The 12,616-nt window shown below is 43.0% G+C and overlaps 1 protein-coding gene across 1 annotated transcript in view; it reads left to right on the top strand.

The window, feature by feature from the left end:
• Positions 1-12,616, top strand: part of RANBP9 (RAN binding protein 9) — a 91,767-nt gene that overhangs the window by 73,800 nt on the left and 5,351 nt on the right. The window contains exons 10-12 of the mRNA XM_027603499.2: positions 1,138-1,282; positions 4,749-4,870; positions 6,508-6,659. Of these exons, the coding sequence (XP_027459300.2) occupies positions 1,138-1,282; positions 4,749-4,870; positions 6,508-6,659 (419 nt within the window). The remainder of the gene's footprint in view (positions 1-1,137; positions 1,283-4,748; positions 4,871-6,507; positions 6,660-12,616) is intronic.

The raw sequence follows: 12,616 nt of genomic DNA, 5'->3' as shown, positions 1-12,616 counted from the left end.
ATATCTTCTCCCATTCTGTCGGTTGTCTTTTGGTTTTGTGGACTGTTTCTTTTGCTGTGCAAAGCTCTTTATTTTGATGAAGTCCCAATAGTTCATTTTTGCCCTTGCTTCCCTTGCCTTTGGTGATGTTTCTAGGAAGAAGTTGCTGCGGCTGAGGTCAAAGAGGTTGCGGCCTGTGTTCTCCTTTAGGATTTTGATGGACTCCTGTCTCACATTTAGGTCTTTCAGCCATTTTGAGTCTATTTTTGTGTGTGGTGTAAGGAAACGGTCCAGTTTCATTTTTCTGCATGTGGCTGTCCAATTTTCCCAACACCATTTGTTGAAGAGACTGTCTTTTTTCCATTGGACATTCTTTCCTGCTTTGTCAAAGATGAGTTGACCATAGAGTTGAGGGTCCATTTCTGGGCTCTCTGTTCTGTTCCGTTGATCTATGTGTCTGTTTTTGTGCCAGTACCATGCTGTTTTCATGATGACAGCTTAACAACAGTTCTCTCCTTTCTTGGCTTTTACATCACTTCTCTAGGTTTATTTCCAGTTTTTCTTAGTTTTCTTTCTTTCCTTGTCTCTCTCATTCCATTCTTCCCAAGGGGTTCTCTTGCCCTTGTACGTTCCACTTTCTGAAACAGAAGTCAGATACTGTTTCCTGTCCCTTCATAGAGTAATAACCCCTTTGCTTTTCCTCCATTGGCGCATACCTTTCTCCATTACTGCCTCTCACTTTATTTGCGTCACCATCCTTTGCATGCGCATGATTCTCAGGTTTGTACCCTTAGCCACCTTTCATCTTGAAGCCCATGCATTGCCTAGGTGTGGACAGCTTCTTAGCTTTGGTGTATTTATATATTAAATGGGAGTGATGAGAACACTGCCCTCCCCAGGGGGGTTGTGGGGATTAAATAAGATCCATAATTAAGCCTTCCCTAAATGTTAGAGATGGTAATTACAGCCCACAATTAATATCCTTATATCCTTTCAAAGAAGTTATCTGTTTGTTTACTATTTAAGTAATGCATTGGCTGTCCTACATTGTAAAAGTTTCAAGTGCAAGATCAGAATGTGGGTATGTTATTTACAACTTAATAATTTAATATAATAATTTAATGTGTGTTTCTATGTTCATCTTTTTTTTTCCCCCAGGTTTTGAAAGTTGTAGTAATGGTGTAATATCAAATAAAGCACATCAATCATATTGCCATAGTAAACACCAGTCATCCAATTTGAATGTACCAGAACTAAACAGTATAAACATGTCACGATCACAGCAAGTTAATAACTTCACCAGGTACGTGATCTCACTCGTTTTTGCATTACTATAAACAACCTAAGTATAAATGTCATCATTTTTAATAATTTAGAAAAATTGAATTATACGGTCTCTAATGGGGGTCTGGAGGTTCCCAAGCCCCCAGGCAAGAAAAGGGTAGGGAGTAAGTTCCCCAGAGCTTTTCAGTCTCCCCCTGTGCACACAGCCTCTTTCCATTGTGCCTTCCTCTTAGTCTGCATTCCCTCTTTCCCCTGCCGGGGCCGTAAGAATCCATTCCAGGCTCTGCCGCCTTCTAGTTTTCCTGCCGGCACCAGCCTGTACAGATGGTCACATAGATGCTGTTCTTATATTTCCCAGTTAAGTCACAGTGGAATATTTACTCTCTCGAAGTAACATAAGATACATTTACAACTATTTTTTTTCTCTGTGTGTGGGTTTTTTTGGTGTAAATGTGTAGAATGTTTCCTGAGTTCCAAATAACTTTATGAAGAATCTTTTTTGAAAGCCTGTCTTTAGGAAGCTTGCTCATAGCAGCAAATGGACCTTAAGTCATTTAGTAATAAACATACAGCATGAGCATAGTATTGACCTGTTGGGTGTCAAACATTCTGCTAGGCCTGGTCTGTGACTTCAGCGGGCTTTGAGAGAGGGATGTCTACAGGACTCTACTAAAATCCTTGATACACTTGGGTTGAAGATTCCTGAACCTAAAGTTTCGTGGAATGTAATCATTTGAATACTAGTGTATGAGAGCAAGCTCTTACGAAGTCAGCCTGCCCAGATCATCCAGCATCTAAATTCACTTTGGTTCAGGACTAGTGAAATGATAAAGATAATACAAAAAAAAAAAAAATCATGGGTAGATTTTATCAATTTGATGTTGGTTTGGTCTTATCACATGAATTGATTGGTCGCAGTGCATTTAGGGGGAACGTTCATCAGTGCAAAACTTTATCATCAGAGGAGAAAGAACCTAACTTTTAACATGGAATCTTAATGGAAACATGATTCTGGAGAAAGGCATATGTGTAAAAATCTGTATTTGCAGTTTGGGAGAGTAATCAGAATATCCAGATTATCTATCCCAAGTGAAGACTTACCGAAGTGTTGGTGTTGTGTGGTACGGGCTGCAAGGGACATCCACGGAAGTGGTGTTGTGAGAAGAATGGTAGAAAAAACGGCTGTCCCTGGCAGAGGAGATTAGGGTAGTCTTTCACAGGAGAAATGACGTACTAGAAAATGGAAGATTAGAAGACTGGGTTGTAATAAAAATTATGTATGGAAATTTAGAAAGTTGAGCCTTTAGTACTTGTGGTGCTTTATAGCACGTCAGGACAATGTTGTTGGTGGAGGGTTCTGCCATTGTCTGGGGGCAGGACTGTGGGCAGTTCGTGGGTTATTCTCTTAAATACTCTTCATGGCAGGAAGTTGCTAAAGAGACCCATCAGTGCCTGAGTTCAGGGAAGCAAGCTCACCGGGAGAGTTTGGTGACACAGCATCCTCTGAGCGCAGGGTAGAAGGAGAAGAACTGCCTCACACTGTTAAACAGTAACAGTTACTTTATAGTTGGTAAAGGCTGCCCTTACCATGGGATTGCGAAGTAGCTGAAGATGCTATTAACTAGTAAAACCATTTTACAGATGTAGAGCTCAATACCAGAAGTGTAAAGGACTTTTGGGGGTGGGGGGGTCAGGTTCAATAATTAGTGGCTGGTAAGTTGCAGAACTGTGACTACTTCCCAGGATTTCTGACTTCCAGATTTATGCTTTTTGCATTATGCTGCACCCCACCCTCCGCCCCATCAGAAATGCTGCTCCCTCCCCTCCCTCCTAACTTCTGTTCAAGCAGGCTGTGACACTCAGTCCCGTTGTTACTCTTCCAGGATGATTTCCTTGATTGCATCCCCACCAAATGTTGGGTCACGCCTTGTAAATAACTTTCATCCAAGGGCTGATCCTCTGTTTGCCCCTGGAGGACGGAGGCTGTTTCATGGCGTCCGTTGCACCTAACACAGAACATGGCTCAGAAGCTCTTCAACATGTGTTGAATGAAAGAATCCTTCCTACATACTATATTGTTTTGTCAAAAAAAAGAGTTTAGTGTATTTATTAAGATCACTAAAAACTATGATCTTAAGAATTTCCATTAAATTAAACATTATTTTTAAAGTTTGATTTTTCTTATCCATTCTCAAAGTTCGTCAAAATAGAGTAAATCAGGGGTGCCTGGCTGGCTTAGTCAGTTGAGCATCCGACTATTGATCTCAGCTCAGGTCTTGATCTCAGGGTCCCGAGTTCAAGCCCCGCATTGGGCTTCATGCTGGGTGAAGAGCCTACTTTAACTAAAAAGAAAAGAAGGTAAACAAGCATTTTGGACTGATGTAGGAATCCTGGGGCCATTGCCCCCTTCTTCCTAGATCTGTGTCTTTTTCCAGCATGTGTTGCTGATGGAAGCAGTGCCCTCACACGTACACACACAACCTCACTCGCTCACTCCGAGGTGTCACCAGTGGTCGTGTCTGCTGGCATCACGCACAGAGCGCTTTTTGCTCATCTGCATTCAGTGTTGCTTTTTTCTACATTGAATATACATTGCTTTTTAAATGAGAAAAGTGCATTTTAATGTATTTCCTGTATTTTCATCAAGTGTGTCCTTCTGGACTGTATAATCCTTATGTAGATCTTCACCGGGGAAATCTTCCAGAACAGGTGTTTGTCATTCTTAGAGTGCCGGGGAGGGGGGGGGGGGCGCGATGCGCGGTGACAGCTTCACTGTGTCCAGATGTGCAGATACTGGCACGGGCTCTTCGTCGGTAAATGAGACACAAGCGAGAGTGGGGAACAACCTGAGTATACAAAACGGCATTTTTTTTAAATTATGATTTGGCAGTGCTTTAGATTCTTGAGCCAATAAGAAAGCCCGTGGGAGGCAAATCGTGTCGGGTGCCGACAAGGTCTGAGAGGACCAGACCCGGTGGTTTTCCAAGTCATCATTTACCTTTGTGGGAGGCTGTGTTTCTAAGGAGTGAGGACAAATGCCACAATGTCAAGACCATTAAAGAAAAAATCGTCTTAGGAGAGATGAATGTGAGGGCAGGAAAGAGGTGAAGTGGGATCCGGGAATAGTTTGAGAATAAAGTTTTCCCCTTTTCTTCCTTGAATGCTGGAAACGAACACTGGGTGAGGATGGGGGTCGTGGGGCAAGGTCTGATGAACAAAAAACGAAGTGCAGATCTGAGTTGGAAAAATCGTGGGCATATACTCTTTCCCCCCACCCATCCAGGAGTACAAATTTGTTAAGAGCGAGCTACATACTAGCTTTGAAGACCTTCAGGATCGAACTAAACACCTTTTTTTGCAGATTGCTATCGCCTCATATTATGAAGTCAGTTTATAAGTAGGCTGTGTAGTTGAGTAGTAATTTATTTTAAACTAAGCTGCAAGTATGCGATTTCTAAAATTAGGTTTGTTTTTTTCATTTCCAGTAATGATGTAGACATGGAAACAGAGCACTACTCCAATGGGGTTGGAGAGACTTCATCCAATGGTTTCCTAAATGGTAGCTCTAAACATGACCACGAAATGGAAGATTGTGACACCGAAATGGGTCTGCAGTGATATTTCTTACATTTTTAATAAAAAATGATGACTACAAGGTTATGTTTTTACTTGTATTGATCTACAGCTGATGAGCATAAATGAGATTTAACAAAAGATGTATTGTGCCACTGGACTTGACAGTAGTACCTAGTCCCGAAACTGTCCCGGGAGAGGGGCTGTGAGCGGGAGCAGAGGCCCTTCTGTGCTTCTGCAGTTAAGTGCTGGCCCATTGGCTGTGCGGAACCGTCCCCACTCGGCTGCGGGGCTGTCGTTAATGCAGCTCCACTCGGGGTAGCATTACCTGTTCTTCAGGACGTCTGTGGTTGGAGATGTGAAGAGCTTTTAAACTTATCTCAGTATAACCAGTAAAGGCCAGATGGGTAGCAGTGATTTTATAAATTCTAATTCGACAATTTCTTATGTGGATTTAATGTGAATATATGTGACCGTGCGTAGTTTAGTGCCTATGGGCACATAGTAGGTGCTTAAGTGTGACCCACCCTTCTCCTCCCCACCGCCCCAAAAATGATGTGGCTGTAGGGCACATTAGCGTGCATCATTTTGTCTTGTTGATAACTTGTGTAGTCGAGTGTACCGTAAAGTTAAACCATCAGCAGACTTTCCCATCAGTGGGAGAATGAAAATTTATTGGAGCTTCAAAATTCTCTTCTGTCTGAATTCCATAGCAACACTAGATTTCTGACTGTTTTGAGGTTAAAAGATCTTTATTGAGGATTGTTGTTGAGGATTATGTGTTCAATGTAGAATACACTTTTTCAAACAAGGGGATTAATATAAAAGGCAGCCCAGGTTTACTGTGTCAGATACCAGCAGTCTCACCCTTCAGAGAGTAAGTTAAGCATGGTGATGAAGAGCAGGAGTTCTAGATCCACATTACCTGGATTCAACTTCTGCAACTGCCACTTAGTAGCTGTATAACCTTGGACAAGTTATTTAAGAGCTCAGTGCCTCAGTTTCTTCATCTGTAAAATGAGTACACTAATAATCACAAGCACTTATAGGTCAATGTGAAGATTAAATGAGCCAATCTGTGAAAAGCTAGTAAGCTGTCAGTAATTGTCGATTATTGTCATCATTAGTAATTGTGTCATTAGTGATCCATACAGTTACATTATTGACCAGGGATTGTTGTCAACCAAGATATATACCATACAATTATTTTGTAAAAGTGTGTGATTAACTCTTTCGATAACATGGTGTCTTGTGTGTTTCTTTGGAGTCACTTAGCTTTTCGCCGAGAGGCATCCTTTCATTCCAGCTCTTTGGCGTCAGAACAGCCTGGGAGGCAGTTACCGACTTCGTTCTTTTCTGCTTAATGTTGCTTAATGTAGTTTGAGAGATTTGTGCTTAACGTCCTACAGACCTTTCCCTGAGACACCAGGGGCACCGTACACTGACGGGTTGTCACCTGACTTTCAGCTGCATGCTGGAGATCAGAGCCTACATTCTTGAGACGTAGAGGAAGTATACCTTTTAGCTTCAAAGTTTCACACTGAATTAAAATAAATCAACATGTTTAGATAAACCATTAGGTAGTAGTTGCTAAAGGAAACGTACAAAATGTTAAAGCAATTTATGTTCACTTCTCCATTGTAGTAAAATACTCATTTGTTTTGCTTGCAGAAGTTGATTCGAGTCAGTTAAGACGCCAGTTGTGTGGAGGAAGTCAAGCCGCTATAGAGAGAATGATTCACTTCGGAAGAGAGCTGCAGGCCATGAGTGAACAGCTGAGGAGAGAATGTGGCAAGAACACGGCAAATAAAAAAATGTTGAAGGTAGATTTGGGTTTTCCTTGAAAAATTAGAGATGTGTTGAAGGAGTTAAATTGTCATTTTGTAAAACATTGAGTAGTGCTAGGAATTCTGGTTGGACTTGCAGTAAAAAGTCCGGATTAAACCCCAGTTCTGCCACCTGTCAGCGCTGTATTCCCTTTGTCAACTTACTTGTTTAGTTCTAGTTTCTCGTCAGTAAAATTGGCAGAGTTATTAGGAGAGGTGTAGGTTTGCTGATAAAACTATAAATTTGAGATATTTTTATTTCAGCAAACATTGTTCAGGGCTGCAGTGAATTGAATGTCTACTACATGGTTTTCATTTTGATGGTGATTGCCGAGACGTTGGGTCATCTTTCAAAACCGGGAGAGTTAAAATACATTTTCAGATCTCCTCTGGATTGATGTGTATGATAGATGGTAAGATGGATAAAATTTCAGCAGTTTAGTACATTAGCCACAGTGTTACAGATCAGTTGCAGATGGTCGGGTTTTCCCCTGCCTTAAGTCAGCATTGCAATTCCTTGTAGAGATGTTAGGTTTCTTTACAAGTTTTTTTTTCATACTCCTGAAAGCCCCAGTAGCCCTGTGAATCTGTGAAACACTAACCTAGCCATTGTATTTTTATTTATTTTTTTGTAATCCTGCATCAGGTTGGGCTCAAAGGTGATTTGTTTTAAGTATTGTCTCCTGAATTTTGGAAAGAAGTCCAAACACAAAGGGAGATGCGTGCGCGGGCCCTGAGCCCAATGACGGGGTGTAGTGGGAAGGAGCAGGGCCTCGGCCACCCCTTCCTGACCCAGACAGAGACAGTGCAGTGCGCCAGCCAGCACCACCTGGTCCCCCCAAACACGGCATGAAGGCGGCACACATAAAACAGCCTCCTGTGCTGTGGCCTCAGTGTGGCACCTGTTGTATAGACAGAACATATCGGCTTAGCCTGGGAGCGGATAAGGAGCCCCTTACACACATCGGCAGTTAAAGGCGTGTGTGGTCTTGTAATCTCAGTAGCTGGGGCGGGAGGGGAGGTGTATTCACTGCACGTGGTACTTCATCTGCTGAAGAGCACACCTGCTGTTTCTAACGGCCACCCTCAGCCATCCAGAAAAGGGGGGGCGGTTAAATTATGATTTTTATGCTAAATAAAAGAAAATCGGTGGAATATGTAATTTAAACAATTTTTCATTTAAAAGGTCAGATCATTTGTTGGGACTGCAAACTGGTGCAGCTACTGTGGAAAACAGTTTGGAGAGTTCCCAAAAAATAAAAATAGAAATACCAGATGATTCAGTAATTCCACTACTAGGTATTTACCCAAAGACTGTGAAAATGGTAATTCAGAAAGATACATGCGCCCCTCTGTGTACTGCAGCATTATTTACAACAGCCAAACTATGGAAGCAGCCCAGGTGTCCCTCGATAGATGGATAAAGATGTGCTGTGTATATATATATTTATATATATTTTTTAATATATTATTTGTACATATACACACACAATAGAATGTTACTCAGCCATAAAAATGAAATCTTGCCGTTTGTGACAATATGAACGGACTTAGAGGGTGTTATGCTAAGTGAAATCAGTCGGAGAAAGACAAGTACACGATTTCACTCATGTGGAATTTAAGAAACAAATGAACAAAGAAAAGACAGAAAACTGCTGTTAACTACAGAGAACAGAGGGGAGTGGGTGGGGGGCTGGGTGAAATAGCTGACGGGGATGAAGAGCACACTTACCGTGACAGGGACCGAGGAGCGTTTAGAATTGTTGAATCACTGTATTGTACACCTAAAACTAATGTAACTCTGTAATTACACTGGGATTTAAAAAACACAAGTAAAATAAATAAAAATCAGACTTTGATATATTAGGAAAATGGCTGTGCACGTTTGCCCTGTAAGGTGGAGAATTCCTGGAGGTCAGACTAGTCTTCGCTCCTCCCCCTTTAACTATATCTAATGCAGGTAGCACCTAGCTATTTAATGAATGTTTATTTAAAAGAGTTTTGTTCATATGGGTGATGTTTATTTTTACCATACTAGAAATTCAAACTGTATCCGTTCATTGACAAATAATCATAAACCCATTGGCTATTTTTATGAAAAATAACTTCCAAAAAATGAGAACAGTGGCATTGCTTTGCCTTTGTGTGAGTCTCTTTAACCGCTGGTGTGATGGAGGGTGAGCCGCGTTCTCCTCGCTCTCTGGACAGTCGCTCTCCTGCCGTCACACACCTCGCAGCCTCTGTCCCCCCCCCCCCCCCCCCCCCCGTGTGGTTGTGGGAGCATGCGAGTGAGGCAAGAGAAAGTAGTAGTATCTTCGTTTCATTATGAAAACAGTTCGGAGCTTACAGGACCTCCTGAAACGGTCTCCGATTGGACCCAGGTGTCTCTGGATGATACTTGGGGAACTGCTGTTTTAGGGGAGACTTGGGGATATGAAATGTTAAGATTTCATATACTTTTTTACACTAGGTCATCTGACTGTTTTCCTGTTAAAACTTTATGCTAAAGGCACATGATGAAGGAGTGGGATTTATGTAGTGTCTTTGAAAACGTAGGATTTCACTTCATCAGCTGACTGGCTCTGATTCCAATGTGCATGAAGCTCTGAAAATGGCTTTATGTGGCCTCTTCTCAAAGAGAGTCCTTGTTATATATGGAATTATGTAAAGATGTGATTCATCTTCTTCATCTAAAGAATGTGGATGGCTTTGTTTTTGCCCTTCTGACTCTTAAGCAAATGCCAGCTGCTTTATGAGACTTTCTTAATATCCGGAACTCCTTGCTTCCCCTTCCCTCAGCTTCCCTTGATTCAGTAAGCTGCTGAACTGATCCAGCTTATAAGCCCCTGAAGAACAGCTGGAGGATTCGAGGACAACATGAAAAGTTTCTTTGCCGTAGTTGAGAAGGTTTAGAAATTACTCCTTTTCCTTTTATTTTTCACTTCAGGGCACGTGTGATCGTAGTGGGTATTTTTTATCTTTCATTGTGTGTGGATCTGCATAAATATCTGAATCACACATGCATAGAGAGAGAGCAAGATTTGTTTAAATGCGAAGGTAAGAGTCCCCCACATGCTTTACTGGGAGGCACCTCGCACTCCGCCTGCGCCAAGTATGGGGAGGCACTCCTGCAGCAGCCCCCCGGCTTCTCTCTGCTCCCCTGCTCCCGCCCGCTTGCTTTCCCACCTGCCTACGCCTGCCAGTGGCTTTCAAGACAGCCACGTGAGTTTGTGGGGCCACCGTTGACGGATGTGCTGCCGGGCGGCGAGGCACGGCTGTGGGAACGGTGCAGGGTCCAGTATGAGCAAGCAGCCCCAGCTGGCGACCGAAGCGAAAATCGAACCATTCAGACTCACCCTGTTTGGAAGCTGCTACAGATTTTAAGCCAACTACAAGTGCACTTTGAGAATCCCACCTAAGTGATGTCACGTTGGCCTCGGAAGTTCTTCCCACGGAGATCTTTGTTTCTGAAGTAAAAAGCACCCCACCGTCCCATGATAGTTCACAGATATTTTCAGTTTTGTGCCTTAAACCCCATGTGCGTATATTTTACCTAGTAATTATACTTCTACTGATTTGTATTGTTTCTGTTGACTGTTTTAAAAACTCATTTCCAGTTTCGATGCATTTAGTTATTTTTAAATGGCTACATGAATCTCTTCAGTGCTGCTAGATCAGTTCATTTCAGCATTGCTCTGTTAGATTTTTTGCTTTTATTCCAATGCTTTAGTGAACGCATAGGATACATGTTCCTGTATTGGAACACGTGGAATTTGTTTCTTCCTTAAAATTATAACCCTGGGAGAGAGTCCTAGAACTGGAATGATTGAGTCAAAGGATAGGATTATTGTGGCTTTTGCTATATATTGCTCTACTGCTTTCCAGAAACCTCTACCAGAAAAGGAAAGTGCCAGAGGCACTACTGCATTTGTCTACTCTAGTGGGTTCCACACCAGACCTTAAAATTTCTTATTTGAGTTTCTTTGGTCACCACCAAAACTTAACCACCCTCCGTTACGTTTTACTGCAGGATTTAAAACATTAATGTTGCTGCCCTGACTTCATTCCCTTTGTAAAGATAAAATAGATATTCAGGGAACCTGGTGGTGTAAACCTTCTTTTTCTCCTTTTAAGGTTTTATTAGTTTTCTTGCTTGTAGCTTCACCTGACTTCCAGGCTTTGTTCCTCAGTGTTGCTGTGTGATCTTTCTAAAGTCCAGTTTTATCCGTGTCAGTCCTCAAGTTAAAACTCCATTGCCATATTGGAAAAAATTTCAAGCTTTTTATGAGATGTAGGGGCATCTTAGGATGTAAGCCCTTACCTGTGGTTCCATCCATGCCTTTCTTTCTCTCAGCCTGTTTCCATGGAGCTTGGGTCTCTCTCTCTGATGATGTCACTTGACACAACATACTCTCTCCTAATAAGCGGTACATGGTACATTGTTTATTTAGAGGTCTGACTTTCCTGTAAGACCTGTGTGGGTCCTGAAAACAGGGACTGGGTCCTGGTGATTGTCATCCGTGGCCTAGTGTCTGGCAGCCGTGTGCAGTAATTTATTCAATTATATTGAAAATACTGGAGCAGAATTTAAGGGTTTTTTCATCTCAATAATCTAGAGCGGCAATGAAAAGAAACTGCATCTTCCTAAAATGAGTTCTGCACTAGCTGTGTGCTCTTAAGCTCTCCCTGCCTCAGTTTGCGTCTTAAGATGGACGCAACAGTATCCACCCCCTGAGGTTACTGTGAGGATAAAATGAGTCTATCCACGGTAGTGCTTAAAACACGACTTCACCCAGTATTAGTGCATGATAAATTATTAACATCATTATCTTTGTCCATGAGGTTTTGTTTTGAATACTAGAAAAAGGTGTAAACAGGAGAATGGTTGGTCTGGATTTGAGATTTGGGACTGTACCATTTCTCCTTTTTGGTAGCATGTCCGCATATATGGCCCCAAGGGGATAGTTCCTTGGGCAATTCTTTAGTATACTTGAAAAACGTATCTCTAGTATGGGGATGGTCCCCCACTAGGTGGTTGTGGGGTAAATTAGGTCTTGAGCAAAGATCAGTCCTTTAGAAGTGATGTGATTGATCAGAGTTAGTTTACAGGATATAGGACATTAATATTCTCTCCATCAGTAAATTCTGATGGAGGGAACCGGGAGACAGAACTGAGTAGCTCTGCGGGGTGCACTGTTAAGAAGCAGGTCTTGTGATTAGCAGGTGTGGGAAGCTTCTTCCCTGTACCCAGCGTGTACCCGTAGCTGTGGGGGCCTCCAAATCGGGGAATACATTTTTCTCTTCAGAGACCTTTCCTTATAGCCGTGGGGGCACGCTGTCTGGCACGACTGAAACACGCGGTAGTGTGAGACCGTGGACGAGCCGCGGGTTTGGCTTTAGAGGTGCCCGTACATCTGCCCTGCCTGGTGGCCCCAGACGGACAGCCAGAGCTTTGAAAGTGTCACTGAATTCACCAGTTTATAGTTTCCGCAGCACTTTTCCACGTCCGCCTTCTGCGTGGGGAGGGCGGCCCGTTACTTGCCTCTCTCGGTCTCTACTACTCCTCCAGGTTAGGGCGCTGACATCCGGGCGGCTCCGTGGGGTACGCATCTGCCTTTGGGTCAGGTCGTGACTGCAGGGTCCTGGGATGGAGCCCCAAGTCAGGTTCCCTCCTCCTCCAGGTCAGGAGTCTGCTTGTCCCTCTGCCTCCAGCCTTCCTCCCACCCCCACCCCCCCACCCTGCTCTTGCTCGCTCGCTCGCTCAAAATCTTAAAAAAAAAAAAAATCACGTGTTGAAAGATGAGAATGAACTGACGTTGCTAATGAGCTGTTCGTCCTTATGATGTTCTCAGGTAGGACCTCTTCTGTAGACAGATTAGCAAACGGACACTTGGGCCGCTGCTCGCCAGAGGCCGCACGGCAGCTGACAGCGCAGCTTGAACTTGAAACCAGTG

The sequence above is a fragment of the Zalophus californianus genome, chromosome 7 (assembly GCF_009762305.2).
Source record: "Zalophus californianus isolate mZalCal1 chromosome 7, mZalCal1.pri.v2, whole genome shotgun sequence".
NCBI classification, from domain to species: domain Eukaryota; kingdom Metazoa; phylum Chordata; class Mammalia; order Carnivora; family Otariidae; genus Zalophus; species Zalophus californianus.
This window is presented reverse-complemented; position numbering and strand designations above follow the sequence as displayed.